We start from the raw sequence: 27,316 nt of genomic DNA, 5'->3' as shown, positions 1-27,316 counted from the left end.
TCCTCTGGATTATAGGTAACTACCTAAATGTCTATGTGGTGTCACAACTCAGAAGACCACAATCTGAATGATCTCCACTGTGAAATCCTCAAAACTTGCATCATTTGAAATACTTTTTAATTAATGGTTGGCGATGGATTATACAGAAACAAAAATACAAAAAGATGAAAGCTTTATCTCCAAAGACGTAAACACCTCTACCTTCTAAGTTAACATGTCAAAGCACAGTAAAGTTCAAAACACTTTAAATTTATGGTAACAAATACTACTAGAGTACTGTCAATATATTGAAACCAATAACTTAGGCTGTCTATAAGGTCCCTTAGAAAGTAACAACACTTACTGAGTACTATAGTGACGATCTATCATGAAAACCTCAAGCAGTGCTAATACAACATACAGCAGCTTTCAACGTTAATGACCTAATTTTGAAAGGCCATTACAGAGATAAATAGGATGCAGATACAAGTTTCTTTACATGTGAGTGAAGGACGGGTTGCCTACTTGTTCAGAAAGATCCTCATTTCCTTGTTCTGTTTTGACATGCTCAATTCAGCTTGTTCTGCCTTCATGAGCATTGAATCTAGCTTGTCGATTTGTGAGCCCAACGTCCCTTCGAGATCCAAAGCTCGTTGTGCTGTCTTCTTGGACGCCACAAGTGCCTTGCTTTCTGTAGCATCTACACCTACAAAAAGCAAACACACAAAATAAGAACTGTTCTGTGTCATTATTATGAAATGATCTACTGACTGCTTTGTACTCATGCTTGCTTTGCAATTAGCAACTGGGCACCTCCATCAGCATGAAAATAAATAATCAAACTAAACTGAGTTATTTTGGCTTGGGAATAATACAAACCTGATTCAGAATTCTCATGAACTTCCTCACTCTGCAAGACACAGTCTGCTTCAGATGCCAGGCTGCTATTATCACTTGATGCCCCATCGCTTTTAGCGCCCATCCTCAACTTCAAGAGATTTGTGAAGCTTCCACACACTGTCTGCATCAACACATAAATATATGTTGACATGAATAACCACAAATTTTCACACCTCAAGGTAGGCTTGAAGCAACTTTTCACCTCCCTGGGCGTGTGGATAAGGAGCGTTTGAACCCCACCAGTAGGCTTGTTGACGGCTCGAGCCAGAGTGATGGTCAACCTACATTGTCCAATTTACTTCCCCCAGGGGCCCCCCGTTACCCGCCGGTTATGGTTAATCCCACTTTTGTTTTTGCCAAGCTGCCAAATCCTGTGCAGCGCATGTTTGAGGGTCTTTCCCACACAGATGGGTTGCATCTTGGCAACCTCATAAAATTTTTCTGTGTTTTAGTGCGGATTCGAGAAAGCCTGGTGGTTTTCCAAGTTCCCCCGGGTCACGTGCTGCAAGTCCTTTTTACTTTCACTAAAGGCACATTGGCATCCAAGACTATCGAAGCCATAAGCCGCGGGGATACCACGCATACCACGAGAGCATACTTTCCTTTTTTATTCCCCAGCACTCCATGTTGCCATTACTAAATTCAGAGTATTTGAGAGCTCAGAGGGCCAATGAACCCCTATCTATGTACATAACGGACATCAAGGAAATGGCCGCTGTTCTTCAGCAGGATGCAAATGAGGCTGTGGTAGTCCGGAATATTCTTGACGGACTCCATCCTCAGGAGCGGAATCGCCTAGATTTCTGCGATGCCCCGACAACCTATGCGGAATTAGATAAAATGTGCAGCATATATGCACACAGTATTCTGCGATATGACCAGAGTCATACCTCTCAAACGGGGACTCCATCGAACTCGGCGACACCTTCTGATCGGCACGTGTCCGCTGCGCCTGTTTCGGCCCGTCCGAGGACCGTCTGTTATCGGTGCAATAAACCCGGTCACACTTGCAAGGACCGTTATGTCCGGTTACCCACCTCAGCTACTGAGAATTCTCGACCTCAACCAAATACTCTTTGACTAGCACGTAACCCAGCCCCTCCTCGTTGGAATTGCCCACCTCGAAGTTCCACCCCGTTCAGCCACACTATTTCCAACTCGCATAATCAACAAATACAGGGGTTCTAGAATATAGCTTACCCTGTCTTCAGGTGGAGCTCGCTTTTAGACCCGTTTGTGCGCTCTTAGACTCTGGGGCTGTCCGTTCTTTGATGTCCGACATTGCCTATCCCTTATGAAAGCACTCCCTTCTCTGCACACTTATCCCGTGACGGTAAAGTGTGTTACCGCGTCTGCTCAGACTTTCCCAGTTCATACTGCAGACAAGTGTAAGATCAGGATTGATCGTTATACATGGAAAGTCCCATTTTACGTTGTTCCCGGCTTGATTCAGCCCGTCATTTTGGGTGCTGATTTTTTAGGGAAGACGGGTTTGATGACTGATGTTCAGCAGGGGCACGCGTTGTTTAGATTTGATCCCACTAACAGGTTGCATTTACTGGGGCGAAGTCCTCCCGACGATAAGTCGTGGGTGTGTGCAGCCACGCCGGCTAAAGCTCCTCGCCCACTAGAGCAGTATGGTTAGCAGACCAGTGCAGTGTCGTCGTAGTTATGTCTGCAGCGAGTGCACCCACTGCAGGCGTGCAGCGTCAGAGACGGGACCAAAAGCATTCCCCAGCAAAGTTGTTACCCACTACGTTTACCCCTCCAAGTTGAACCAAGTCCGCTTTCGTGCAGTCTTGCACTCCATGTTGTACAGAATATTGCAATGACCGACTCGTCTTCGGAAGAAGAAACGATTTGTGCAGCTATGATGCTACAAGAGGATCAGCCAAAGCGAATATGGGTGCACTATATTAACAAGAAAAGAAACGAATTCGGAGAGTTCCACACGATATTTCACGACCTAACTGAAGACGATAAAAAGTTTTTTTATCTACTTTCGCATGCGCTATGCCAAATTTTGTGAGCTATTATTAGCAATAGAGCCAAGCATAGAGAAGATCAATGTTACACCTCAGGGGGAGGGGGTGAGGACTTATAAATACTTTCGTCGGTTATTACTCTTTTTCTAACATCTGCGTTGCACTCGGCTGCCGTCGGCTGTCTTGGCTAGGGAAGCTCGGGCTCGGTTGAGGTCGGGATGGTTACTAACAGGTGAATCAGAACTCCCTGCGTACATTTTCCAATATGTACACTGTCTATTTACAATAATAAATACATTAAGAAAAAGGCCTGCTCTTATCTGTTGACATGACACTTCTCGCTTAACTCATTCTACCATCCTAGTTTGTGAAGGGGAGGTGCCCTGAAACTGCACTCCTATCGTCGTCTGCCACTCTCCGTTCATTCCTACCCTGTGCTACCCTGGCTCTCACTTGGTTCACTGGATCCTGCCTCATTATCTCAAAATAACACTTGTATTAACAACAACCTTTAACAGCATGGCGTATATGAGCAAAGAGACTTACTTGCAATACATATGTAGATCACTGCCGTCATCCACCCTCTTATGGTATACATGTCGCCGAGAGCCTCCGGCTGACACTTCAATATTCTGTGATAGAACATGATTCAAATCCCCCGAAGTTCCCTAATTTATCGTTTTCTTTCGCTGATTCAGCGTTGACGACAGAGGGTAGGTGACTCCCCCTCAGTGTCCTCAATCCTCATAATAACCTCCTCATTGGCTCTCATGGGTGGTTGTGGGCGGACCCCTTGCGTCTTATTGCTGCGTAAGCAGTCTCTTACGATTAAATCCAGTGAACGAGTGAGGTAAGCTATTGCTCTGCGATTACAGAGACCTGCTGTGCAGTCACATTCTTAACCTAATTGCCAGTCCTGGTGTTTACAATTTACGGCAATAGCTGCGAAACTCTTTTCGCAAGTCTCTAGCTTTTGGGTAATACCATACCCTCTTCAATCTCAAATTTGGGCCATAACAAAGAACATGAATTTTAGAGAGGCCATAACCCCAAGAGAACAGTTAGCAGTGACCTTAAGGTAACTCTAGTTCTCACACTTGTTTTCTAAATGACAAAACCAGTGAAGTTTTTATATTGCCAGATAGTTGATTTTATATTATTAGTATTTACAGTCGTATTAAGTAAGGTGACACAAAACAAACCATCGCTCCTTTACATAGAATAATAATTGATTGAAATTAAATTACAGCGTTTCGCCAATCTCCGTCCAAGCGTTTTCTCTTCTCACGCTGTCATAATAGTAGGCATGACTGCAGTCGTAGATTATATTGTACTCTTGTACAGTGGAGATTAATCTTTCCTCTAACACCATGTCTTGCCTCATTGACACTCAACCCAGGAATGACAAAGCGTTTTGGTATGTGTGAAGGGGGATGCGGCGTGCTGCCATGACACTGCCGTGCAGAATGTTTGCCTCTTTGAGCAACAGAGACGGTACTATACTGGCACGACCCTACTCTAGTGGGCGCACTTCCATTTAAATACATGGAGAGCAGTGCATCTGCAGCTTTCGCTCTGCACTGCGCGGATACGACACTGTTCTAGTGGGCGAGGACCTTAACCCGGATCTGTCACATTTGAATGACAATTACTCTACCCTCCTGCACTCCCTCATCTGGGACAGTTTGTATTTTTATTTCACTCAACCAATTATATTATTATATTTATTTGGTGTGTGTATTTTTTTAAATATTTTCCTACCCCAAACCACTTTTTGGTCCTGGGCACTGGTACATTTCAAAAAGTGGTAGCAGAGCGTGGTTTGGGGTATCGGTGCTTTGGTTTGCTTGTTGGGACGTTTTGACTGTTTCTATTCTGTTTTGTGTTGATCATGACGTCTGAGCCTTTACTGCCCGAGTATCTACACAACGACGAGTCGATGTAGATAGCGAGGGAAATCAAGTGCAATGTGGGAGCTGTCGGTGTTCTCCACCAGTTCCCTGATCTGGAGGAATTTCTCTCGATACAAGGAAATGGTTGCTGTTAGATCCTTCAGACATTTCATACTGCTCAGGAGCTCGATGTTTTCCTCCACATCCCGGGAGGTCCTGAGTAGTGATCTGAGGTGGCGACATTCAACCGTTCCGTCGAAATCCCCCGAGCTGCCAGCTCATATTGCAGCTCGTCCTTGTGTAGGTACTCGGGCAGTAGAGGCTCAGACGTCATGATCAACACAAAACAGAATAGAAACAGTCAAAACGTCCCAACAAGCAAACCAAAGCACAAATACCCCAAACCACGCTCTGCTACCACTTTTTGAAACGTACCAGTGCCCAGGACCGAAAAGTGGTTTGGGGTAGGAAAATATTTTAAACAATACACGCACCAAATAAATATAATAATATAATTGGTTGAGTGAAATAAAAATACAAACTGTCCCAGATAAGGACGGCACAACGTAAAAGCGTGCACCAACTCCGCCGTTAATTTAGCAAACCAAAAAGTTCAAGAAATAGTTTGGGAACGAGACAAGCACGGCGTGCAGCAGAATCCCCTTGCCGTGTTCAGACGAGCCTGCTAGTCCCTGGTGAAAGGAGGGCGTAGGGCAGGAGGTGAGGGGGAAAAGGAATGAAGGGGGGTTCTAGTCGAGGGACATGGCGGTAGTTTCTGACGTTACAGTAGGTAGATAAGAACATTTCAGAGGAATATGCTCCCTCAATATTACTAAAAAGATAAAATACATCCAAATATTCGCTTTAAAGCCTGAGCAAATCATGAAAAGCGTAGTCAGGAGAGCCACTACTCCTACTGAGATATGAACCATGGCTTCCCAAATACAAGTTGCTGCTCTACTGATCTTCAAAATTACTGACATTCAATTTTGTTTCATGGAAACTATGAAATGGAAATTTGGCTCTCAGATTCAGTTAAGCTTCTGCACTGCAGCTGGGGTGTGAAGCTGACAACTCACCTCCAGCTAGTGCTGAGGTCAAGAATATGTGGATCTATACATCCACTCCCCCATAGGCTTTCATGGCATAGTGCTTAAATTCACTGAGCACAGGGACAACTGTACCTTTACCTTACCTCACCATAATGAAACAACAGCCTATTTCATGACAATATGGTTAAAAAAAAAGTTATTGAATACTTGAAGCAATGTCTGTATTATCTGTACATACCTCCTGCTCATAAATTATGGTACAATTATGAACAGTTTGGATTTAAACAAGATACTTGTGGCTGATAGCAAACAGCTGAAAAATCTTGCCTTAAATCTGTTGATCTTCTTTTGTGTGATGCTGAGAATGCTGTTCAGTTCGTCCAGACCTCCTGACACCCTCCCCATTTGTTCCCCCTCCACCTGAATATCCTGGGATGAAAAACAATTATTATTTATATGACTTAATCATTAGAACCCTTCAAAGCCATAAGTATAAAAGAGACATTATTTATGTTTTAACATATCTGGTTTAAAACAATGACAAGAACTGGAAAAACTTATGTCACATTCCTTCATACGGTTCTGCCTAAACGGTGAGGTTACTAAGAAAAATTAATAATATTGCAATTATAATAAGTACCCACTTGTGTATAGTACACTACAAAAAACTACATCCACACTTTTGTTACTATGACATTCATATATTACCCAGTATGAGTATACGCTTCAAAATAACTTATAATGTAAGTGTAAAATGTATGTACACATTTACATGTCAGAAGTAACCAAACAGTACAAACAAGGGCCGCCAAGGTGTACGGTGCGGTCAAAATATGTTGAATACTCTAAGGTGGAGAGCCCAAAGCCATGTTCTGCAGTTTAATACACTGTTCGTTATTTTATATTAATATAATGCGCCTACAAACAATACAATATACAGACGTGTGCTTATCTTAAAGTAAATGGTGTGCGTGCCTTCACACCTCTTATTGTTTGAAACTCTGTAAATTGATACCAAAAGTAACAAACCTGGAGGAGTAACCGTTCTCATTTAATAGGCGCATACCTCATTTTCTTCTATGCCGTGGTCTTCAACATCGCTTGAATGTACATTGTCCTCATTTACAGGTTGGACCGGTTTTTTTTCCGGTAGCGGTAATCCCAGAAGTTCAGACCTCATTAGTTCATACTCATAATCGTATTCTGACATCTTTATAATTAATATATACAGTAATATTGCTTATTTTAAGGAAACTTAACTTCACTACGAGGGAGACAACAAACTGTTACTGCTCACAAAAACCGACAAGCTTCCATGTTGGATTCGCATTGCAGCAACGGCAACAGCTGGCAACAGCCGTCTCGGACTCCGCAGTTTCCGATGTAGGTAGCATTATTTGTACCAATCCGTACATTTTTACTCTTTCCCATGAAATGTTAAAGCCGACGCCCGTGAAAGTAAATATCTTGACCCAATACATTACAAGGTTATAACCAAAATGTCCCTGTGGGGTAATTTAACTAGCCTATTTGGTGTACCGTATTCATATTGTTACATATTCCCACTAAAGGTAAGGTAAGGTAAAGTTGTACCTGTGCTTAACTAATTAAGCACTACGCCATGAAGGCGTGTGGGGGAGTGGATGTATAGATCCACACTTTCTTGACCTCCGCACTAGTTGGAGGTGAGCTGTTAGCTTCACGTCCCGGCCGCTTTACCTCCAGGGAAAGAGCCTTCGGTACCCTAGAACCAGTCAGGACTACGTGGAGAAGAGAAAGAGCTTGCACCTACCGGGACTCGAACTCTGACCCCTCAGCCTGTAGCTAGGCACTGTACTATCCTGGCCCCGTTTCATTAGTTATCATGGATTATCATAGATCTCGATTTATTGTTGTATGGGAATTGATTAGCGAATACTGAATTGGAAAGTATGTGGAAGGAAGCAACGGTGACCTAATTTGAGGCATTATCACAGCAATGGCCTGGTGGAAGTGGGAAAGACCATAAAAATCTTGGTCAGGATGACTCAGTTAACCGGTCAATATTTTAACTGTGCACCTTCCAAATATAAATCAGAAGCATTATTATACTCATTATATAAATGTTATTACTACTATTATTCATCATGTACATGAAAATACAATGGACGAGCTGTGCAACTTCAAGTTTCCTGAGGGGGGGGGGAGACTGTGTATGGGCGTGCGTGCGTGAGAGAGAGTACCTTTTGCAACAGTGGACTATTGCAAGGAATCAGTTACATAAGACGCATAAGACAAGCCGCAGTGAATCAATACACAAAAAAAAACACGTACAAGCTTCACGTAAAGAAAAGGGAATTCACACGAAACAATCGTGCATAACAAATAAAATAAAGTGAATGTTTAGTTGCTTGTGCACTTCAGTCTTTTTTCTTTTGTTGGGAAGCGGGTAGTGATCAAGGCAAAATGGTAAACACTTTCATCTTCGGTCCTGTTTCCATCTACTATCACACCTTCTTCAAGATCTGCAAGGAGGGACTGCGAAAAGCTACGAAAAAGCCTCGATCTCGACCATCTCGACGATCACAACAGATGGTCTCCCGGCAGGAATTCGAAATGGGAGGGTCGAGTATTAGAAGCAGCAGTGCCAACCACTACATTCGGAATGACAATTGACGCTAACAAAATTATACTTCCAATGGAATGTTTCACAACTAGGTTTAAAGCGACCGTTAGGCACACTGAGAAATATGTTGTAACAAATTAACTTCAAGGGACAGAGTTCTTCTTGAGAAGCTAATAGTCGTACAATTCCGCAGCCGAAGATTTGTTACCCTGTTCATCGCAACCCGAACTACCAATGACACTCGATTGATATATTTAGCAGCGGTGAACAGATGAACAATACGATACTTCGCGTAATTGTGTAGCCGCGCTGTGTAGTTCGCAGTTTGGAGGCAGCCAGGTGATTCGGAGAAATGTAATGTTTACATCAGCACATTAAAAAAAGACAGATTAGACCGGACGAGACACCAGCAGGAGTCAAGCTGTGCCGCCGTGAGAAACTCACACCCGATACGCCCGATACTGTACTATAGATATTGCCAGAAAAAAGTACCGTGTAATGAGCCCGGAAAAATAGTTTGATATGCACAAATATATGTATAGACAATATTTTGCTTATAACAAAACGCCTAATAAAGGTTGTCATGCCTTTGAAGGATATTTTGAACATGTAACTTATTTCGGTCGCGAACCTGGGGGGGAGAAAAAGCAAATTGCGCGGAGAAGAGGTTATGTATTCACAACTGATGTATATTTGACGGACGCCTTTTATTGATGTACGATAAAATACGCGTGCATGTGTCTTTATGCTTTTAAAGTAAGAATGACGCTAGATTTCAACAAAATATGCCGTCTGTGTATGGCACAACCAAGTGGAACATTGTTACCAATATTTAGCCAAGAGGACAACTTGCCTGGCAAAGTTATGACTTTGATGCCACTTATAAAGGTTAATATATTATGAATTTAAGTAGCCACAAGGTGTTTGTACATTAATCAGTAATATTCATGTATATATGTATAACAATTACAGTTTTATAACACATTGCAATAAAAAGCATCAATCATGGTCACCACTTCAGCAGTCAGAAAATAAAAGTTTTCCGCAAACCTAGTACCCGTATGTAAATATATATGGTATTGAAGAATCCGATTCTCATATTCATAAGTTTCAAAACTATTAAAAACTGGTGAAAAACGAGTCCATCGTTTTCCTCGATTTCTAGACAAATCCTAGGGGTAATATTCCAAAATCACAGCTAATGATTTCCTATTCCACAGTAATTCATAAATCATCTGCACCTATAGGACAACCATCATTATCCACCAGGTCTAGTCCCATTCTGACTCCAAATTTGCTCCTACCATCAAAAAAGAATCAGAACAGTCAGTCTCCATAAACACAGTTAAGTGCTGTTATTCGATTAAAGTTCTAATGAACACATTTCAGCTGCTGTGGAAAAGCATAAAGGTACTTCATAATTCAAGATCATTCTTAAGCATTAGATAGTTATTCACAGTGCTTGAGGTGGAATGAAAATAGAACTGGGATGGTTTTCCCCTTTTAACAAAAGAGGTATTGTACATTGCATTTACTGCCAAAGAAGTAACGGGATGCTTTTAAGCCATTTAGAAAAGAACTGGGATGCCATCCTGCCCAACCTCAAGCCCTGGTTATTCAGCTAATCAACAAAATTTTGTTTCATTGAAACATGCAAGGTTCACCACAGTGTTCACAAAGGACTGCCACTTGGTTTTGTGTGGGTCCAGTTCGCATATTATTCTAAAATATATTTTCCCTTGCAAAGTTCATGTGTAGTTCTTAGTTCCATCATGAATAGTATAAACTGTAAAGGTTTTTAGTACAACATTTTGTTATTGTGTATACCTTCATGTCTTATAGGGCTAGAAATTTTCCACACTACTTGGTTCTTTCCTCAGAATGGAAAATTATCACACCAACATAAAACTGTGTAAAATTATGCCTTTTTTAAATTTTGAAATGGTGATGGGGACTGAATTGTGGCATGCATTTCCCAAATTGGTCTTAATTTCTTCAGGAATATAATTTTAATTTACTACAATGTAATTGAGATGTCAATATTTACATTTTACAGTTGTGCATCAATGATGGTCTGCCATCCCAAGTGTGTTCTCAGTGTGTTCAACAAGTGAACACAAGTTATAACTTTAAGCTTCAGTGTGAAACTGCTGATGCTACACTCAAGCAACTAGTTGGTTGTCATCAATCACAAACTGCTTTACAGGTATAGATACCAACAAAAGAAGGGAAAATTTTGTTCAGTGTGTGTTTCAAAATAATGAAGAATGAGAAATTTTATAGGTTATCAAAGCTCTGCTGTATGATTAGACTGTTGTTGAGTTATTTAATAACATTTCAACTGCAGGGATTATATAATGCAAGACGAATTCAAATATGAAGTGTCGAAGGAAGCTCTCTTAATCTACCTCAAGGTATTCACAGAATTGTACTACAAGGATTGGGGAAAATCACAGAAACCTTTTTAGGATCGCCGGTTTCCTAACCAAGATTCTCATTCCCTTATTCTGAGGTCTCTCTTTTGGTTTTGTTTCCGTTCAGACTGTAGTCTTCTGGTCTGTAACTCTGTATGTTAAAGGTGGAAAGCAGCATTTTGGAGGGATCTGTTGCCTCGATCTTGTATCCTGAAAATGGAGCTGGCATGTGTCTCCTAAGTATTGGTACATATCTATCAAACTGCATGGTGTCATTCCAGGAGACAGTAATCTTGGTTAAGACCGTGTTTCAGTCATGCTTTTCACTATTTTCATCATCTGAACACTGATCAGTTTGCAATCTACATAAACCCCACCTCTGCCATCAAGCAGACTGGTGTACAGTAATGGTCTACAATGTCTACTCAGGAGGTGTACAGTTTGAATCTTAGCCAGAACACTGGCTGTCATGACTAAGGTTTTTCATAGTTTTCCTCAGTTTCCCCATACAAATGCAATGATAGTACATTGATTAGGCCAGGTCTGCTTCCTCTCAAACGTTTTAATTTCATCACTCGATCTAGCATTTGACACTACATAATCTAGATACTGACAGGCTCATAAAATAAACTGTATACTACTTAAGTCCACTGGTAGTGTACATCTGTATTTGAGCTCCACACTTAAATGGCAGCAAGCCTTTGCTCTTGAAATGTTATCTTCCTTGATGTATTTCTACATGTAAAATTCATTCTTTGGTCAAAGAGAGACCAGAGAACATAAAGCTGCCATTTGTTGATGTAGGACAAAATGCTCACAAAATCTAAACATGTACTTCAGAATGTTTTAGAGACCTGGTATGTCTGTCTGTTCAGAACATCTGTTTCAGAAATTCTGCTAGTTGACATTGAGTTAAAGAAGCATATAATTGGACATAGCTGGCCCACTTTCTGTTTACTGGTGGCAGAAAAGAGAAACGTAGAGCATGTTTCTCAACTGCCATGCCGCGGTCTCACAAAAGTTGAGAACCACTGATGTAGAGATTGTGTACAAGCAGTTTACCCAGACCCAACTTCCTGCTGATTTCTTACCCCCTTAGACTTTACAAGTGGACATAAACAGATAGCTTCACCGTCAGACTGAAATGAAATAAACTTTAACCAGAATATTTTTGTGTTTTTCATCTCGTCAGCCTTATTTAACTTATAAGCTGATCCTCTGAATATCTTTCTGTTTTTCTGTTGCAGGAAGAAAGCAGTAGTGATGGAACCTGTACGTCAGCACCAGTGAAGGAAGAACTTATAAAGCTAGAGATTACTATTGAAGATGATGATATGCTTGTTAGAGATAATGAGAGCCCAGGGTTAGACAGATAATTTCTTTAACCTACAAAATTCTGAGTCAATGTTTGAGATGTGTTCTAGTGATCATGGTAGAATCAGATGGATTGTTATTATTTGACTTCACCTTTTAATAGCAGTCAGTAGATCTGACCCATGAGGTTTTCTCTTCAAAATTTATGCACTGTTCTGTCTAATAATTACTGATCTTTGCCTCTAGGTTGTGTGATGAATACAGTGGCTCAGACACCTTGACTGATCCGTTGCTAATTGACATAAATGAAATGGACAATCAGGATCATGACATTAGATCCAGTACAACAAAAGAGATGAGGGTGAAACAGAATTTTGTTTGTGATATTTGTGGGAAGATTTTCAAAGTGAAAAAACATCTAAACAATCACATGCTGTCACATACAGGAGAAAAACCTTTTTCATGTGATGTGTGTCTGAAAACATTTGCGCTGAAAGAGTGTCTCAAGATTCATTCCAGGATACATACTGGTGAGAAGCCATATTGCTGTGAAGAATGTGGTACACGTTTCACTCAGAAGAGTGGCCTTCTTACCCATAGAAATACTCATATAGGACACAAACCTTATTCATGTGTTGAGTGTGGGCTAAAATTTGCCCGTCCTTCTCACTTGCAGGCACATTTGGTTCGACATACCGGTGAAAAGGCATTTTCTTGTAATCAGTGTGGCCGAGAATTTGGACGAAGGGATTCTTTAAAGAAGCACATGCGTGTTCATACAGGCCACAAACCATTTTTATGTACAGTATGTGGAAAAAGTTTTGCACAAAGTCAGAACCTTAAAGTTCATATTGCAACTCATTCGGAAAATAAACCGTTCATATGTTTAGAATGTGGTAAATCTTTTGCCAACAATGCTCGCTTAAAAGATCATTCATCTGTACATTCTGGCAAGAGGCCATTTTGTTGTCAATATTGTGCGAAGGGTTTTGTAAGGAGAGAACATCTTAAATATCATCTGAATGCTGTACATGGAAAGAAACAAACAGATTTATGACCTCAAGATAAGTGCTTTCATTTCTATAATTCAGTAACTGATGAACCATATTTGTCATTAAGAAACTGGCTATGAAGCTGGTTTCCTAAGCCCTTGTTATTCACTTCATCACCGTAATTTACACCTAGAACAGTTCCTTAGTGTCTCATTCCTTTGAACGTACAATGTACAAGGGCTATTCGGAAGCTAGGAGGCACGCTGTAGCATAGTTGGTTGAGGCATTATGCTTCAAGCTCGAAGGTTGTGCATTCAGTGCCTGATGAGGTCACTGGATTTTTCAATTGACCTAATGCTTCCAGTCACACATGGCTCTGGGGTCAACTTGGCTTCTAACAGAAATGTGTACTAGAAATCTTCCTGGAGTAAAGGGCGGCCAGCACATAAGGCTGACAATCTGACTGCCATCTGTGAACTGACTGTCTAGAAAATGTGGGAGCCTGAACATCTCACAAGCCTCTGGGCTTCCATGGCCCGTTAGAGGGCTAGCTTTACTTTTATTTTTAATTCTGAAAGTAACCTCTGTTTATTTTAGGTAACTAATGTAGGAGCGGGGGAAAGCTCCCACATACCTTGTAATCAATCACATAACTGGTCACCTAGTGTTTGTTCTTGTCTCTGCAGAGTGAGTTATGATGTGTCCTGAAATTGATAATCCCACCAGCAGTGAAATTCGTGCTATCTGCTATCTTTGCACTATGAATGCTGTGGAAATCCATCATGAATTATATGTGGTGTACAGCCAAAATGTAAGGAGTGAAGGAAGAGGAAGACAATGGTGTAGAATGTTCAAAGATAGTTCGTGATGAAGAGCGAAGTGGACAGCCATCTGTGGTGATCTTGTTCAATGTGTTGACCAAAAATTTTCAGAACTTTTGTGGATTTCCACAGATTTCATGCACTGTTCTCTACAAGATTATCACACGTAGGCTAGACAATCAGAAGTTTCGCACAAGACGGGTTCCAAAAATACTTGTTGGTGTGCATAGAACACAGAGAATGACTTGAGCTTTGACTTCTTTAGATTGATACCCCAAAATGACGATGGATTTTCCAGTCTCATTGTATGAGTAACAGGTAATGAAACCTGGATCTCATTTGTGAATATTGAAACCAAAGAGCAGTGGATGCACACACATTTACCGAACAAGCTGAAAAGTATAAAGAAATGTCTGCCTGTCAGAAAGCTGATGGTAATTTTCAAGGACAGGACAGGAAAGGATTGCTGATGGAATTCATGCAACAGAAGACCACAATAATGTCAGAAGTATATTGCAAGACAGTAAAAAAAAATTGTGTAGGGCTGTTCAGAACAGAAGACATGAAATGCTGACATCCAGTGTAGTCCTATTCCATGACAATGCGCATCCACATACAGCTGCTGACACATGAGCACTGCTGGAGCATTTCACCTGGGAGTTGTTTGATCACCCTCCTTATAGCACTGATCTTGCTCTGAGTGACTACCACCTGTTTAACTACCTGAAGAACTGGTTGTGATCACAGTGCCTCAACACTGATGAGGAGTTGATGAAAGGTGTCGAAACATGTCAGCTCACAGGTGGCAGACTTCTTTCATACAGGCATACAATTTATTCCCAAATATGACAAGTGCCTCAGTTCTGGCAGTGACTATTGAGAAGCAGCTTAAGTGTGTACTATTTACTGTACATAATAATATTTTTTCTTGTTGCTTGTTTTGTTAATAGCTTGCCAGAGGTTACTTTCCGAATAGCCCTTGTATAATAGGCATATGTGAGAAAGTTTTTTTCTCGAGAAATTCGGAAAATTTTGAGAAATGAGAAGAGAGCAAGAATTTTCCTTACAAATGCAGTTTTATTGACTAAAAATATATAACACTGGCCAGTTTTTCAAAGTGCATTAGTTATCCCTTTTGATATAATATCCATTTTCAATTAAGAATTCTCATTAAGTCAGTCTGTTAAAAAATAGTTCTAGGACGATGTCGTTTTTCCACTGTAAGCAGAAAGAGGGGAAAGAAACAGGTTTTGTTGACAAACTGATTCTTGCTAACATTAAGATTGTGATGGATTTGTAGCTCGCATGCTACTATACCTATACTAAGCACAAGCAGTTACCTAAATTTATTTTTAATCGGAGACTGAAAATTGGTGTTACAATTTGGTCTCAAAAATTTGAGACTTGTGTTTGCCTAATTTATAACCTTTTTCACATCTCACTGATGCAGTTACTGTATCACTACCAGCACACATCAGCACTTCCATAAGGGTATCATCTTAGGGCAAACTTTCTCCATTCAGCTGTCTCCTCCAACCAGCATTCCTCATGTTATCTGTATGTATTCTCTCCTTGTTCTCTCAGTTGGTACATTTTATATCATTTTTTACCCTCTTGAAGGAATCCTATTCCAACCATATATAACACATGTCCATATCACGGTATCCATAATTTCTCCAATTTTCCTGAAAGTATTTCTCCTGTCAGATTGCATCTACTGTCTTTGTTTTGAATGTTATCCCTTCTTGTTAGTTTCTTAATACAGTGTGATGGAAAAGTTATGGCAGTCATACTATCAGTTTGCTTTTTACACGAAAAGATAGCCTTCAAAACATTTATACAGATATATACATATGATAACATCAAAACACTTGAGCTTAGTGTTGATTGCATGGCTCTTCAATCGCTCAACTACACATAAATTTAATTTCTACAGTTTGTAATCTGCTTAAATCTCTTACTCTGTGACCGCTCCATATGTTAAAGTTTGTAAGTACCAGTAATGTTTTCATACTGTGGTTTTCTGGGCTATGACATTGTTTACTATGATATGTGAGTACCAGTGTGTCGCAGGAATACAATGCTTCCATCTGCAGGGTATAGGTGTCTTTACCCTGAAGATGGAAGCACTGTGTTTCTTGAACATGTTGGCACCCACCTGCAAGATTTCACTTTGTCATAATCCAGACTACAGGAATCTTCACCACTGTAAAAGCAGTCGTACATATATAAGGAATATGTTTTATATAAAGATTATCTCTGTGCTTAACTAATTAAGCACTATACAGTGAAGATATATGGGAAGTGGATGTATAGATCCACATTTTTTACCTTGGCACTAGTTAGTGGTAAGTGGTCAGCTTCACACTCCAGCTGCTTAACGCCCAGAGAAAGAGCCCCTCAGTACCCATTAGATAGGAGGCTGGGTGGGCCCCACAGCCAGCCTAGATCTTGTGGAGAAGATAAAAATCTTGCAGTGTCAGGAATCAAACCTGGGCCATCCAGCCCGTCACTATACCACTATCCTACCACTATCCTGACTCGCACGTTTTATATATGATAAATCTTTTCTTATATGATAGCATTGATACAATATTGTTAAGTAACCAATAAATCAGTCCCTCCATCAAGATTATGTGATATTAGTATATAACATTAACTGGAACACACACATTTAATAAAAGTTTGTATGCCTGTGCAGTATATTTTCTGGTTTTTAAGGTACTTTGTGCATTAAAAATAGACTTTATTATCTTGTAGGTTGTTCCTTCTATTAGTTTCACTTGTACAAAGTATTCCATTTATATTCTTGCATACTGGACTGTAATTTAGTTATGCTTCTGCTGTGGGAAGACTGTGAAAGAAATTCACAGTTTATTTACTCAGAAATTTTTAATCTGCTGTAATAATGAAATATACCCATTTTAGGTTATCAGAGACATGCTGTCTAAACCTGTCAGCTTTCCCCACTGTTTACTTACTTTTTTTAAACATCTAGTCACTTCATTATATTCCAAAAGATTATAAACAGCTGGTTTTTATTTTACTGTGCTGAGGTGAAGTCAGACAGTTTTGATCCTCCTTGTTAAGCCTAGAAGTGTACCAGAACAGAACAATATTCTGCTATATGTTTGAATATTGTTCCCCTGAAGCAGTTGTCTACTTTAGCATTTGACAGGTCATAGCCGATCTTGTGTAGTATCACATGTGGAAATGTTTATGAATTGTGTCACAGCACTGAGTACCAAAGCCTGTTTCAATGTATTGTTCCAGCCTTAATTTTGAGAGAATAAGACCACAAAAATCCAATCACGATATTTTATCTCATTTCCAACTCTTCCACCTCCTAAATAAAAAGTAGCATACTGCAATGTTTGGGGGCACACAGTAGCATAGCTGGTTGAGGCACCAAGCTACAAGCTAGAAAGTCAATTCAGGATTAAGTCACTGGATTTTTCAATTGACCTAATCCTTCAAGCCACCCTGGGGTTGACTCAGCCTCTAACAGAAATGAATGCAAGGAATCTTGGTGGGAGTAAAGGATGGCCAGGGCATAAGGCTAACAACTTCACTGCCATCTGTGAGTCAATCGTCTAAAAATGTGGGAGCCTCAACTTCTCACAGGCCAATGGGCCTCCACAGCCTGTTAAAGGGATAACTTTATCTTGTACTGCAATGTTTGGTAAGAGCACTGCTCTTCATACAAATCATTAGTGAGCGTTAGTGATCTGCTATTCCCACCATCATCCACATCCATTGCCCATTGGAGAGGAGGCTGGATACTGGGTGAGGCCCAAAGCCGGTGTAGACACTGAAGAAATCTTGCCCTTGACATGACTCCAACCCAGTTCCTCAGTCAGACAATTCTGAGATCTAGTCACTACACCAACTGAGCTGCCCCGGACCCATTGCTATTTAATTACAGGAAATATTGATTGTATGAGTTGCTCCTCATTCTTGCTACTTTCTAAGATCAGTGGAATAAACAACACAACAAATATAATTTCTCACAGCATAGTGCACGGAGGGATATTTCGTATGTTTGCTATCCTGATATGTTGACATATGATAGTATTGAGAACTTGAGAATGTCAATGGTGTATGTGTGTGAAGTTGCTCATAATTTGAATCTACTGCTGGTTCTTTAATAACGCTCTCAATAGCTTAAGGCTGTATGGCGTGAGACAGTGGGATTATTAGTGGCTAATGCGTTGCAAAGGATGTGCAAGAAAGTGGTCATGCCCTAAGTATGTACTATCCCCGACATTTTCGTACAGGGACAGCAAACGCAACGAAGTGTCAGGATTGTAGGTCTTTTACACGGTTTGAACCTAATCTTCCCACTTATAATGCAAACTTAACCACTTGACCGCAACGTTCCACGTGAGCTGTTTGGAATATACAGTTGTAACAAAGTATAACATTGATTATATTAGGCATGTCACCGAATTTCACTGAGATATGTCGCCTTTGTATGATAAAACAAGAAGACACGTTGCTACCACTTTTTGACGAAAATAATATTTTTGAGAAAATAAAGGTTTTGATACCGCATTTAGAGGTTAGTAGATAATGAATGATTCAGCCAGCCAGTTTAGATCATCCTTTAAAATGATGTGCCAATGTCACAAACTCGCATTTTATCAAAATTGCTAATATAACATGATTTGGAAGACTTTAAAATTGAACACATTACTGTCTACATAATGACTGAGAAGATCCAGAGCCCCAAAAAGGTCCTGTAGTAGATGTATGTATGTGACAGGAGAAATTAAAGTATATGGGAAAATGTAATGTTTACAGAGAAACTTTAAGCAACAAATACCGTATAATTTGTAGAATGTTACATGTTAATATTTGCTGGAGGTGCAACCACATATCACAACATATTTAGATCCTATTAAAGCTTTACAATTCACCAGCAGAGAAATCTTATACAAGGACCAGACATAAAAGAAACTAATGTACCTATTCCTCCAACCTCTCACTGAATTTAGATTTCACTTGTGGTTCTAGACTTCATCCTAATCCAGTATAACCTGTAACTAAATTTATTCTTATGTATAATTACTGGATGCAGACTTCAGAAGTGGAAGGAAGTGGATGTTCAGAATGTAAGGGGTTCTTAGTTTTTCTCATTGCTGTCTTCCTAGGAAGGGTAAATGAGTTGGAGGTTCTGATACAGGAGGATTGTTAATTCCAGACATTAAGGCAATGATGTAAATATGCCAATAGGAGGGGCCTACAGTTTAAACTAATTCTCAACCATGATGTGGACCAAGTAAACTGTCTGAAATATCTCAGAGATTGTAAGGTAGCCTACTCAAGATCGACATACCCTTAGAGATAATTTACATGGGCAATATTCTCCATATTCACAAAGTTTTTGCATATTGAAAGATGAATTGGGACAAAATTAGTTGCTAAACTTGAAAGGATAGGACTACACTGGAGTTCTGTAGGCACTTGTGGGAAGTTGATATTAAACTGGACAAAAATGAACTTTAAGGAAAGGGCATGAGAATGTGGCTTGGATTCACTTGGCTCAGGATCAGTGGTGGGCACTTGTGAACACAGTAATGGACAGCACCATCTTCTAGGATGTTATGCTGTGTGGTCTAGTAGAAGTAAACTGACATTTTAGAGACTATGTTCAGGGTCAAAGTATAGGCCTTGCAGGCAAGCATACTGCTTGCATATTCTTTAATAAAAATGGTGATAAACTACTATCATACTATGCAATGTCACATCAGAAGATAATGATCACAATAGTCTCTACCATGAGTACCTGGGATCTCACATCGATGAACATTTATGTTCAGTAGCTAAGGAGGTACTAGCTTCATAACAAGGGATTTGTTCTATAAGTGAGGAATACAGAAAAATTCTCATGGAATCCAACCAGCTTCAAGTCTGAAAGCTTTGGTACAGGAGCCCTGCAGCCTACCCTTTTCAGCCATGTTTAAAGTGAGAATTTTATTGCCGCTGTTGTCATGTTTCAGCTGTGTATAGGTGATGGTCTGCCAGCCCAAGTATGCCCTCAGTGTGTGCATCAGATCAACACAAGTTACAGCTTCAAGTTACAGTGTGAAGCCAGTGATGCAACCCTCAGAAAATTGCTTGTCCACCAGGAAACACAGCCAGATATAAAGGTGAATAATGTTAGCGGAACAGAATCCCTTATTTGTGGTTTTCACAGCACTGACCAGGTTGTGACACTGTATAATTTGGTTGATAAGTGTGGTCAGTGGGGGGGTGGGGGGACCTGCCGATTTCATCAGAAGGGTAGAAGCTAACCTGAAGATGGTGGTATCAGGCATCTCAGTATCGTGATTTCATTCCAACTACATGGACCCACATCCCAGAAGACAGTAATCTTCAGATTTCCAGATTAGCTGCCCCATGCTTTAGTGTTACAGTCCCAATACCAGCCACAATAAGTGTCTGGCCCTTGCTCGCTACTTTATTCAGACCAGTGTTAGAAACATCCAGTGTAACATTTCCTCTGTGAGGTACCCATGATCAGAAACACTGAGTTTAATTTTCCTCTGTAAGGTAACAAAACACCCCATGGTTTTATTTCGCAAGTGAACTATACCGACTGAGCAACCGCCGCTTGTCAGCGAAGTTATAGCCAACTTTAGTGGATAGAGGGTGTCACATCGTCAGCACAATGAATCCCCACAGCCATTAATTTAGGTTTTCTAGACTGGAGCCGTCATTTCCTTGAAATAGGTCTTCGGTTATCCTCATGAGGCTGAGTGGACCCTGTTCCAGACCCTCTACTTCTCAGAAAATCTGGTAGTGCCGGGAATCGAACCCGGACCTCTGGACCACAGAGGCGGTCTTTCTGTAAGGTAACAATGACCAGAAACATCCAGTGTAATTTTCATTTGTAAAGTACCCACAATCATAAACATCCAATGTAACTTTTCTTCTGTAAGGTATCCACAAACAGAATATCCAACAGTTTTTCATCTCTAAGGTACACATGATCAGAACTGTCCAATGTAACTTCGTTTCTTTAAGGAACCCATGATCAGAGTCACCCATTGTAACTTTTCCTGTATATATTAAATTCTGACATATTATTTTGGAAAGGAAACATATTTTATTAGCCAGGTACATGTACTTTTATGTATTTCATTTGATTGTACATAATTTGTTGCAGGAAGACATATGGAATTGTCAACATGAAGTGTGTATGTTTGTAGAGGTAAAAGAAGAAAATAAATATGAAGAATGTAGCAATCATGTGGACACCAGTGACAGGTTAGATATTATTTTAAACAAATATGTGTAATAAGAGGGTTAACTGACAAATGGCTTTGTCATAGAAATACAAAAAAAAAAAAAACAGACTAATAATGTTCCGTGTGACCCAGTAATTACTTCACTCAGAAGAATTTGACATTACTAAAAACTTAATTCTGAAGGTTGGCTGTCTTATTTCATAAGAACAGATGAATGGTTGATCATGCCCTTATGGGCCTTTAATCATTTTTCAAGAAGTTTACATTTAACTCCATGGCTTTAGTAGGCACGTGAACTATTCCGATCGAGCGACCACTGCTTGTCGGCAAAGTTAGTGCCAACTTTAGCGGATAGAGGGTGTCACATGGTCAGTGAAACGAATCCCCACGGCCGTTAATTTCGGTTTTCTAGACTGGAGCCGCTACTTTTCCATTCAAGTAGCGCCTCAATTATCCTCACGTGGCTGAGCGGACCCCATTCCAGTCCCATTACTTCTCAGAAAATCTGGTAGCACTGGGAATCGAACCCAGGAACTCTGATCACTAGACCACAGAGGCGTTCTAAGAAGTTGACTAGTTATAAAGAAATATGATTATGGCATTACCATCAGTAATCCAACATGGCTGTGTAGATTTCTAAGGTGTGACTGACACTAATGTCACTTGTCATAGTGCTCACAAATTTTGTATGAAAACTTTATACACATATGCGCTTATAACATATTTCAGGAGTGGGGGGTTTAAATTACAAACATGTGAAAGCATAGGAAAGTAAGCACTGCAATGTGTTATGTTCAAACTTCACCTATTTTTTCAGGCTGCATAATGATGACACTGAAACCAGCTTGTGGCCAGGTGACTGTTACTGCAAAATAAATGAAATTAAGGAAGAAATAACACGTGAAGTTAATGAAAACAGCCCTGCAGATTTCAGTGTATTGACAGAAGAACAAGAGATAGAAAACGACACTGAATATTATGAAAATACTACTCCTAGAGGTGTGATCTTACCAGAAGAACCAAAGAAGAGAGATTATCCCAGACCTTACTGCTGTGAAATTTGTGGTCTCTGTTTTACACAGAAAAATAAACTTGCTGCACATCTAAATACACATTCAGGTGAAAAACCATACCCTTGTAAACACTGTGGAATGAAATTCAGTCGTCCCGATAGTTGTCGGTCTCATCTTTTGTGTCACAGTGGCCAGCGACCATACTCATGTGAACTTTGTAACAAGACATTTACTCGTCATGATACTATGAAGAGACATTTGTATACACATACAGGATACAAGCCACATCAGTGTACATTATGTAGTAAGAGTTTTATCCAGAAAGCCCATCTCAAAATTCACTTGGCATCGCATACAGACTACAAGCCATTTCAATGTCAGGAATGCCCAAAGACATTTTCAACACATTCTCGATTGAAAGAGCATGCTGTTTTTCATACTGGTAAATGGCCTCATGCATGTGAATATTGTTCCAAGGGTTTTGCAAGGAAAGACCACCTTAAGAAGCATTATATTGTCCATAAAAAGAAAAACGTGGCCTCAGATGTATAATCTCTATAAGCTGTAACGTTATATATTTTGCAGGATAATAACTTGACAGACCCACTGCATACTTAGTTCACACTAACCAAGACAAATCTGATACTGTTTTATTTGTTTTCGTCCACTGCCATTATCTCAGATTATATAATATAAAATGATAGGATGACTTGTAAATAATGAATTGAAATAAACTTTGAAGAAAAAGGTTGTAGCCTAAATAAGGCACTGTGTTGAAATTTGTCTGGTGGGATTGAGGAAATCCTCAATTAGTATACCCAGTGTCCCAACCGAGAGTTGAACAAAGCAGCTCCTAAACATGAATCTGCAGAATGTTACAGCTACATCAACCTGCTTGGTGACAATAAGTAAAGTAAAGCTATCCCTGTAACAGGCCATGAAGACCCATAGGGTTGTGAAACGTTGAGGGTCCCACATTATCTAGATAATCGGCTGAAAGATGGCAGTGAGGTTGTCAGCCTCATGCACCGGCTGCACTTTACTCCCCAGGAAAATTGTTTAGCTTGGTGACAGTAGTTATAGAATTTGATATATCAAATGTACCAAGTGATGGAAAAGAAATTTTTTGAGTGGTAAGAAATGAGTAGCTCTGCAGGTTTGAATGAAAGTCATATAAACTGTGTAGATCACGCTTCAATTTTTCTGTATTAAAACGTAAAGGTAAAGTTGTCACTGTGCTTACCTAATTAAGCACTACACCATGAAAGCATATGGCATAGTGGATGTATAGTTCCATGTTTTCTTGACCTCTGCACTAGTTTGAGGTGAGTGGTCAGCTTCACACCCCGACCGCTTTACCCTCGGATAACGAACCACTGGTACCCATTGGATAGGAGCCTGGGTGGGCCCCAAAACTACTCTGGATGACATGGGGAAGAGAAAATTCTTGCTCATAGTGAGACTCAAACACCGACCCCTTGATTCTTCAGAAAACAGTGATGGCACTCTTCCAGAAACTCAAGCATGCCACCATAGGAGAGGCACAGAATTTGCTACAGTGCATTAGTTCATTGCTTCCAGTCATGGCCTGAATCATGTTATTACACCATATCAATGCATATTTCATAATTTGATTGTTTCAGCTAATGTTTGCTTTAAATTATCAGTAAAGCCACATTTTATTATAGTGGGGACCATCAGTGCAACTTAAAATTTTAAAATTAATGTTCACATTGAACCGAAGAGGGATGAAGTGACAGGAGGTTGGAGAAAATTGCATAAGGAGCTTCATAACTTGTACTCTTCTCCAAGTGTAATTAGAATGATCAAGTCAAGGAGGATGAGATGGGCAGGGCATGTAGCATGAATGGGGAAGAAGAGGGATGCATGCATGATATTGGTGGGAAAGCCAGATGGAAAGAGACCATTAGGAAGACCAAGGAGTAGGTGGGTGGACAATATTAAAATGGATCTCAGAATAATAGGATGGGATGGATTGGATTGATCTGGCTCCAGACAGGGACCGGTAGAAGGCTCTTGTGAACACAGTAATAAACCTTTGGGTTCCGTAAAATGCTGGGAAGTTCTTGAGTAGCTGCACCACTCTCGGCTTCTCAAGAAGGGCTCAGTTCCATGAGTGAGTGAGTATGATCGTATGGCAATTTTGTTATTTTGTTTACGTAATTAGCATTCTTACTTCATAATTAGGATATTCCTTGTTCAGGAACTTAACCCAATACTCTATCCCAAAGGAGTTTTTTTTTCCTTAGTCATTCCAGGCAAATAGCAGAATGGTGCTTTAAGACTGGCCACAACTACCTCTTTTAACATTCCTTTAATTACATCATTCACTTACCACATACTGTCAACCCTACATAATCAAGCAGTTGATAAATGATCCTTAAATAAATATATAATATAGTTTCATATTTCTAATGTGTTCTATCAGGACAACATATTTAATTACAATCTATGGTTTGTTTATTTATTTGTGCTTTCAAATACTCAGAACATATCGTACCAAATGAGAGAATGGTCAGCAAGAATTAGAAATTCATGGCCCAATTTATGGCATTTGGATGTAGGGTTTTATACACCATAATCAGAACCCTTTAGAATCTACTTGGTTGCAGGGGCTGTAAACTTCAGTCGGGGTAGCCCATCTGCAGACCAGGGTGTCATCTCACGATCTCCTGAATACTAAGTGGGAGTGCCAGCCATCCAATTGCAACACTATGTTAAGTCTGTTTAGTTAATAAGCCAAATTATACTTTATTCTATTTGACTTTGAGAAAACCACACCAGGTCATTATAGACAAAGGAGAAATTATGAAATATGTTTCTCTGAACATTGGTGGACTTCTTCTGAACTACACAGCACAACAGCCTAGAAAATTATACTGTTTCACCACCTTAGATGACTTCAAATCCAACCTCCCATAATAATCCTTTACACAGTCACCTTATTTTGTATGTAAATACAGTATGACATAATTTGCTGCTGCTGCAGAGGTTCATAAAGCAGATGTGAAAGATAAAACGTAAAGCTTATTCTAAGGCCACGCTNGCTGCAGAGGTTCATAAAGCAGATGTGAAAGATAAAACGTAAAGCTGTTCTTGTACTTACAAGTAGGTTCAGTGGGGCAGGAACTGTGACCTTGAGATGTCCCATAGCTTTCAATGGAATAGAAGATTTGTAAAATGTTCACCAGTCACTCAATATAATTCAATGTGTACTTTAGTTTTTCTGTTTAGTAGTGCAGAGAAAGCTCTTCCTCTTTGTGTGCCACTACCTATGGCAGACACCACTGTTACCCTCTTGCGCCTCTCAGAGCCCATGCCCTGCCGAACAATTTATAATTAAATACCATGAAGACATGGGAGAATGAACATGTAGCTTCATATATTCTTAACCTTAGCACTAGAAAGTTGTAGGTGGGTAGCTTCATGCCTCAGCCATTTTGAACCTCGAGGAAGAGTCCCCACTACCCATTGAATAGGTTAGGTGGACTCTAGAATCAGGGAAAAATCTCTGCCCCTGCCAGGAACCAAACCCCAATTCTGCATAGCCTAGTCATTATACTAACTGAGCTATCTCAGCTCCCATGAAGCAGTTGTACACAACAGAATAGTCATTTCATTGGTGGGTACATCTTCTGTTTTGAGCAATCATAAGTTATGGAAATAAAGTGATAATGATTGTAAAATTGTGGCACAGTTTTGGTCATCAGCTGGTTAATTTATTACTATTCAGTAAGTTGTCTAAGCATTTCCAAGTAATAAATCCAATATGAATAGTTTCTGTGTTCCAACAAACTAAGGAGAACTACTGAGTTTCTTAAAAATTTCAGCAGCCATCATAATTTTTCAGTTTCTCCATATCTGAGAGTCTTTGCTACATGTATTAACAAAATGGAGTGTATAGGGTAGGATGTAGAGCATACAATGTAGTTATAGAAATATACCCTGACAACAAAGCACAAAACAGGAGATGTATTTACATCCATAATTACGTTATTAATAAAGACTTCTCCTCTTATGAGATGGGATAGCTTAGTAGTGACAAGTTGTTATGTGGACTGGGCAGTCTGATCATCATGTGCTACATCATAACACAAATGAAGCTGTTTAGTTAAGTTCAGATTTTTAATTATTTGGATTGGTGTTTTTATTATGTGAAGGGTCATGAACAAACAGTACAGTTTAGCTAATATTGAGTTCCTTAATTATTCCATGATATTGACAGAAAATGTTTGCAGTTTCGTGTTAGTTTGAACAAATATAAATATCATATTGTTACCATTAAATGGGCTATGGACATATCTTTCTTCTCCAGTTACTACTATAACAGATCTGTGGGGGTTAATAAACTGAATACCAGAACCCTTTTAATCTAAAATCTGGTCATCCCATTACACAAGAATGGTCACAAATCTAAATATATTTAAGGTAAAAAAATCAGAATTAAACACGTACCTGAAAGTGCTTGGAAAGGGGCGATATTTTATATGCCGATACATAGATTTGATTTTCGGCGAATTTTTCCCACAGCAGAACTTGGGCTTCAGCATTCTGTCTCATGTACGGTCCTTGTTCTGGTAAGTTCCTCTTGTTCAGTGGAATAGGTCATACGTCTTCGACCAATGGCACCAACATAATTAATTCATGTGAAAGCTGCAGTAGGGATATTTATAAGTCGTGTTTTAAATTTATTCCACGACTTCCGGCCGTTCTCACGGCAAATAGTCGTAGGGATGGAAATTGTTCGAAAAGTTTGAACCTAGCAGGGCGGGGGGTTACTTTGGGAGGCATTCTGTGGCGCTCGAAAACCGAATACATGAAGAGGCCGTAGGTACCGCAGTCTCGGAGGGACTCGATGAATCTGAATTTGAATTTATATACGTTCCATAAATTCAAGTACTGGTTGACACCGTAGAATATGGAACAAGTCAAGTACAAATACGTAATATCTGTATAATAATAGTTTTGCTTGAAAAGTTAATACAGTTATAATACAGTATTAATATTGTCGTGCTAATGGATACATGATCAAAATCCTACGTACGGTAAAGGAAATAAAAGTTCGCCATGCTCCT

The 27,316-nt window shown here is 39.8% G+C and overlaps 3 protein-coding genes across 4 annotated transcripts; 2 read left to right on the top strand and 1 right to left on the bottom strand.

The window, feature by feature from the left end:
• LOC111874068 lies at window positions 1-26,842 on the bottom strand. 2 transcript variants are annotated; one of them, XM_023869248.2, is made up of 5 exons: window positions 26,697-26,842; window positions 25,348-25,562; window positions 6,136-6,237; window positions 859-1,000; window positions 1-685 (listed from the first exon to the last, which is right to left on the bottom strand). In XM_023869248.2, exons 2-5 carry the CDS (start codon window positions 25,390-25,392, stop codon window positions 501-503), a joined length of 474 nt encoding a protein of 157 aa, XP_023725016.1. In that variant the 5' UTR covers window positions 25,393-25,562; window positions 26,697-26,842; the 3' UTR covers window positions 1-500. The 2 variants fall into 2 exon arrangements, with proteins under 2 accessions (XP_023725016.1, XP_023725015.1); XM_023869247.2 differs by lacking the exons at window positions 25,348-25,562; window positions 26,697-26,842 and adding an exon at window positions 6,875-7,278.
• On the top strand, window positions 8,446-13,501 carry LOC111874066 (oocyte zinc finger protein XlCOF6.1). Its single transcript, XM_023869245.2, has 4 exons — window positions 8,446-9,301; window positions 10,470-10,619; window positions 12,075-12,190; window positions 12,388-13,501. Exons 1-4 carry the CDS (start codon window positions 9,149-9,151, stop codon window positions 13,196-13,198), a joined length of 1,230 nt encoding a protein of 409 aa, XP_023725013.1. The 5' UTR covers window positions 8,446-9,148; the 3' UTR covers window positions 13,199-13,501.
• Window positions 18,011-23,200, top strand: LOC111874067 (zinc finger protein 436). Its single transcript, XM_023869246.2, has 4 exons — window positions 18,011-18,515; window positions 19,957-20,106; window positions 21,126-21,226; window positions 22,025-23,200. Exons 1-4 carry the CDS (start codon window positions 18,393-18,395, stop codon window positions 22,770-22,772), a joined length of 1,122 nt encoding a protein of 373 aa, XP_023725014.1. The 5' UTR covers window positions 18,011-18,392; the 3' UTR covers window positions 22,773-23,200.
• Window positions 26,843-27,316: the final 474 nt, after the last annotated feature.

This window comes from Cryptotermes secundus, unplaced genomic scaffold (genome assembly GCF_002891405.2).
Source record: "Cryptotermes secundus unplaced genomic scaffold, Csec_1.0 scaffold1991, whole genome shotgun sequence".
Lineage (NCBI taxonomy): Eukaryota > Metazoa > Arthropoda > Insecta > Blattodea > Kalotermitidae > Cryptotermes > Cryptotermes secundus.
The sequence above is the reverse complement of the archived record's forward strand: the minus strand, read 5'-3'. Positions and strand labels throughout refer to the sequence as shown.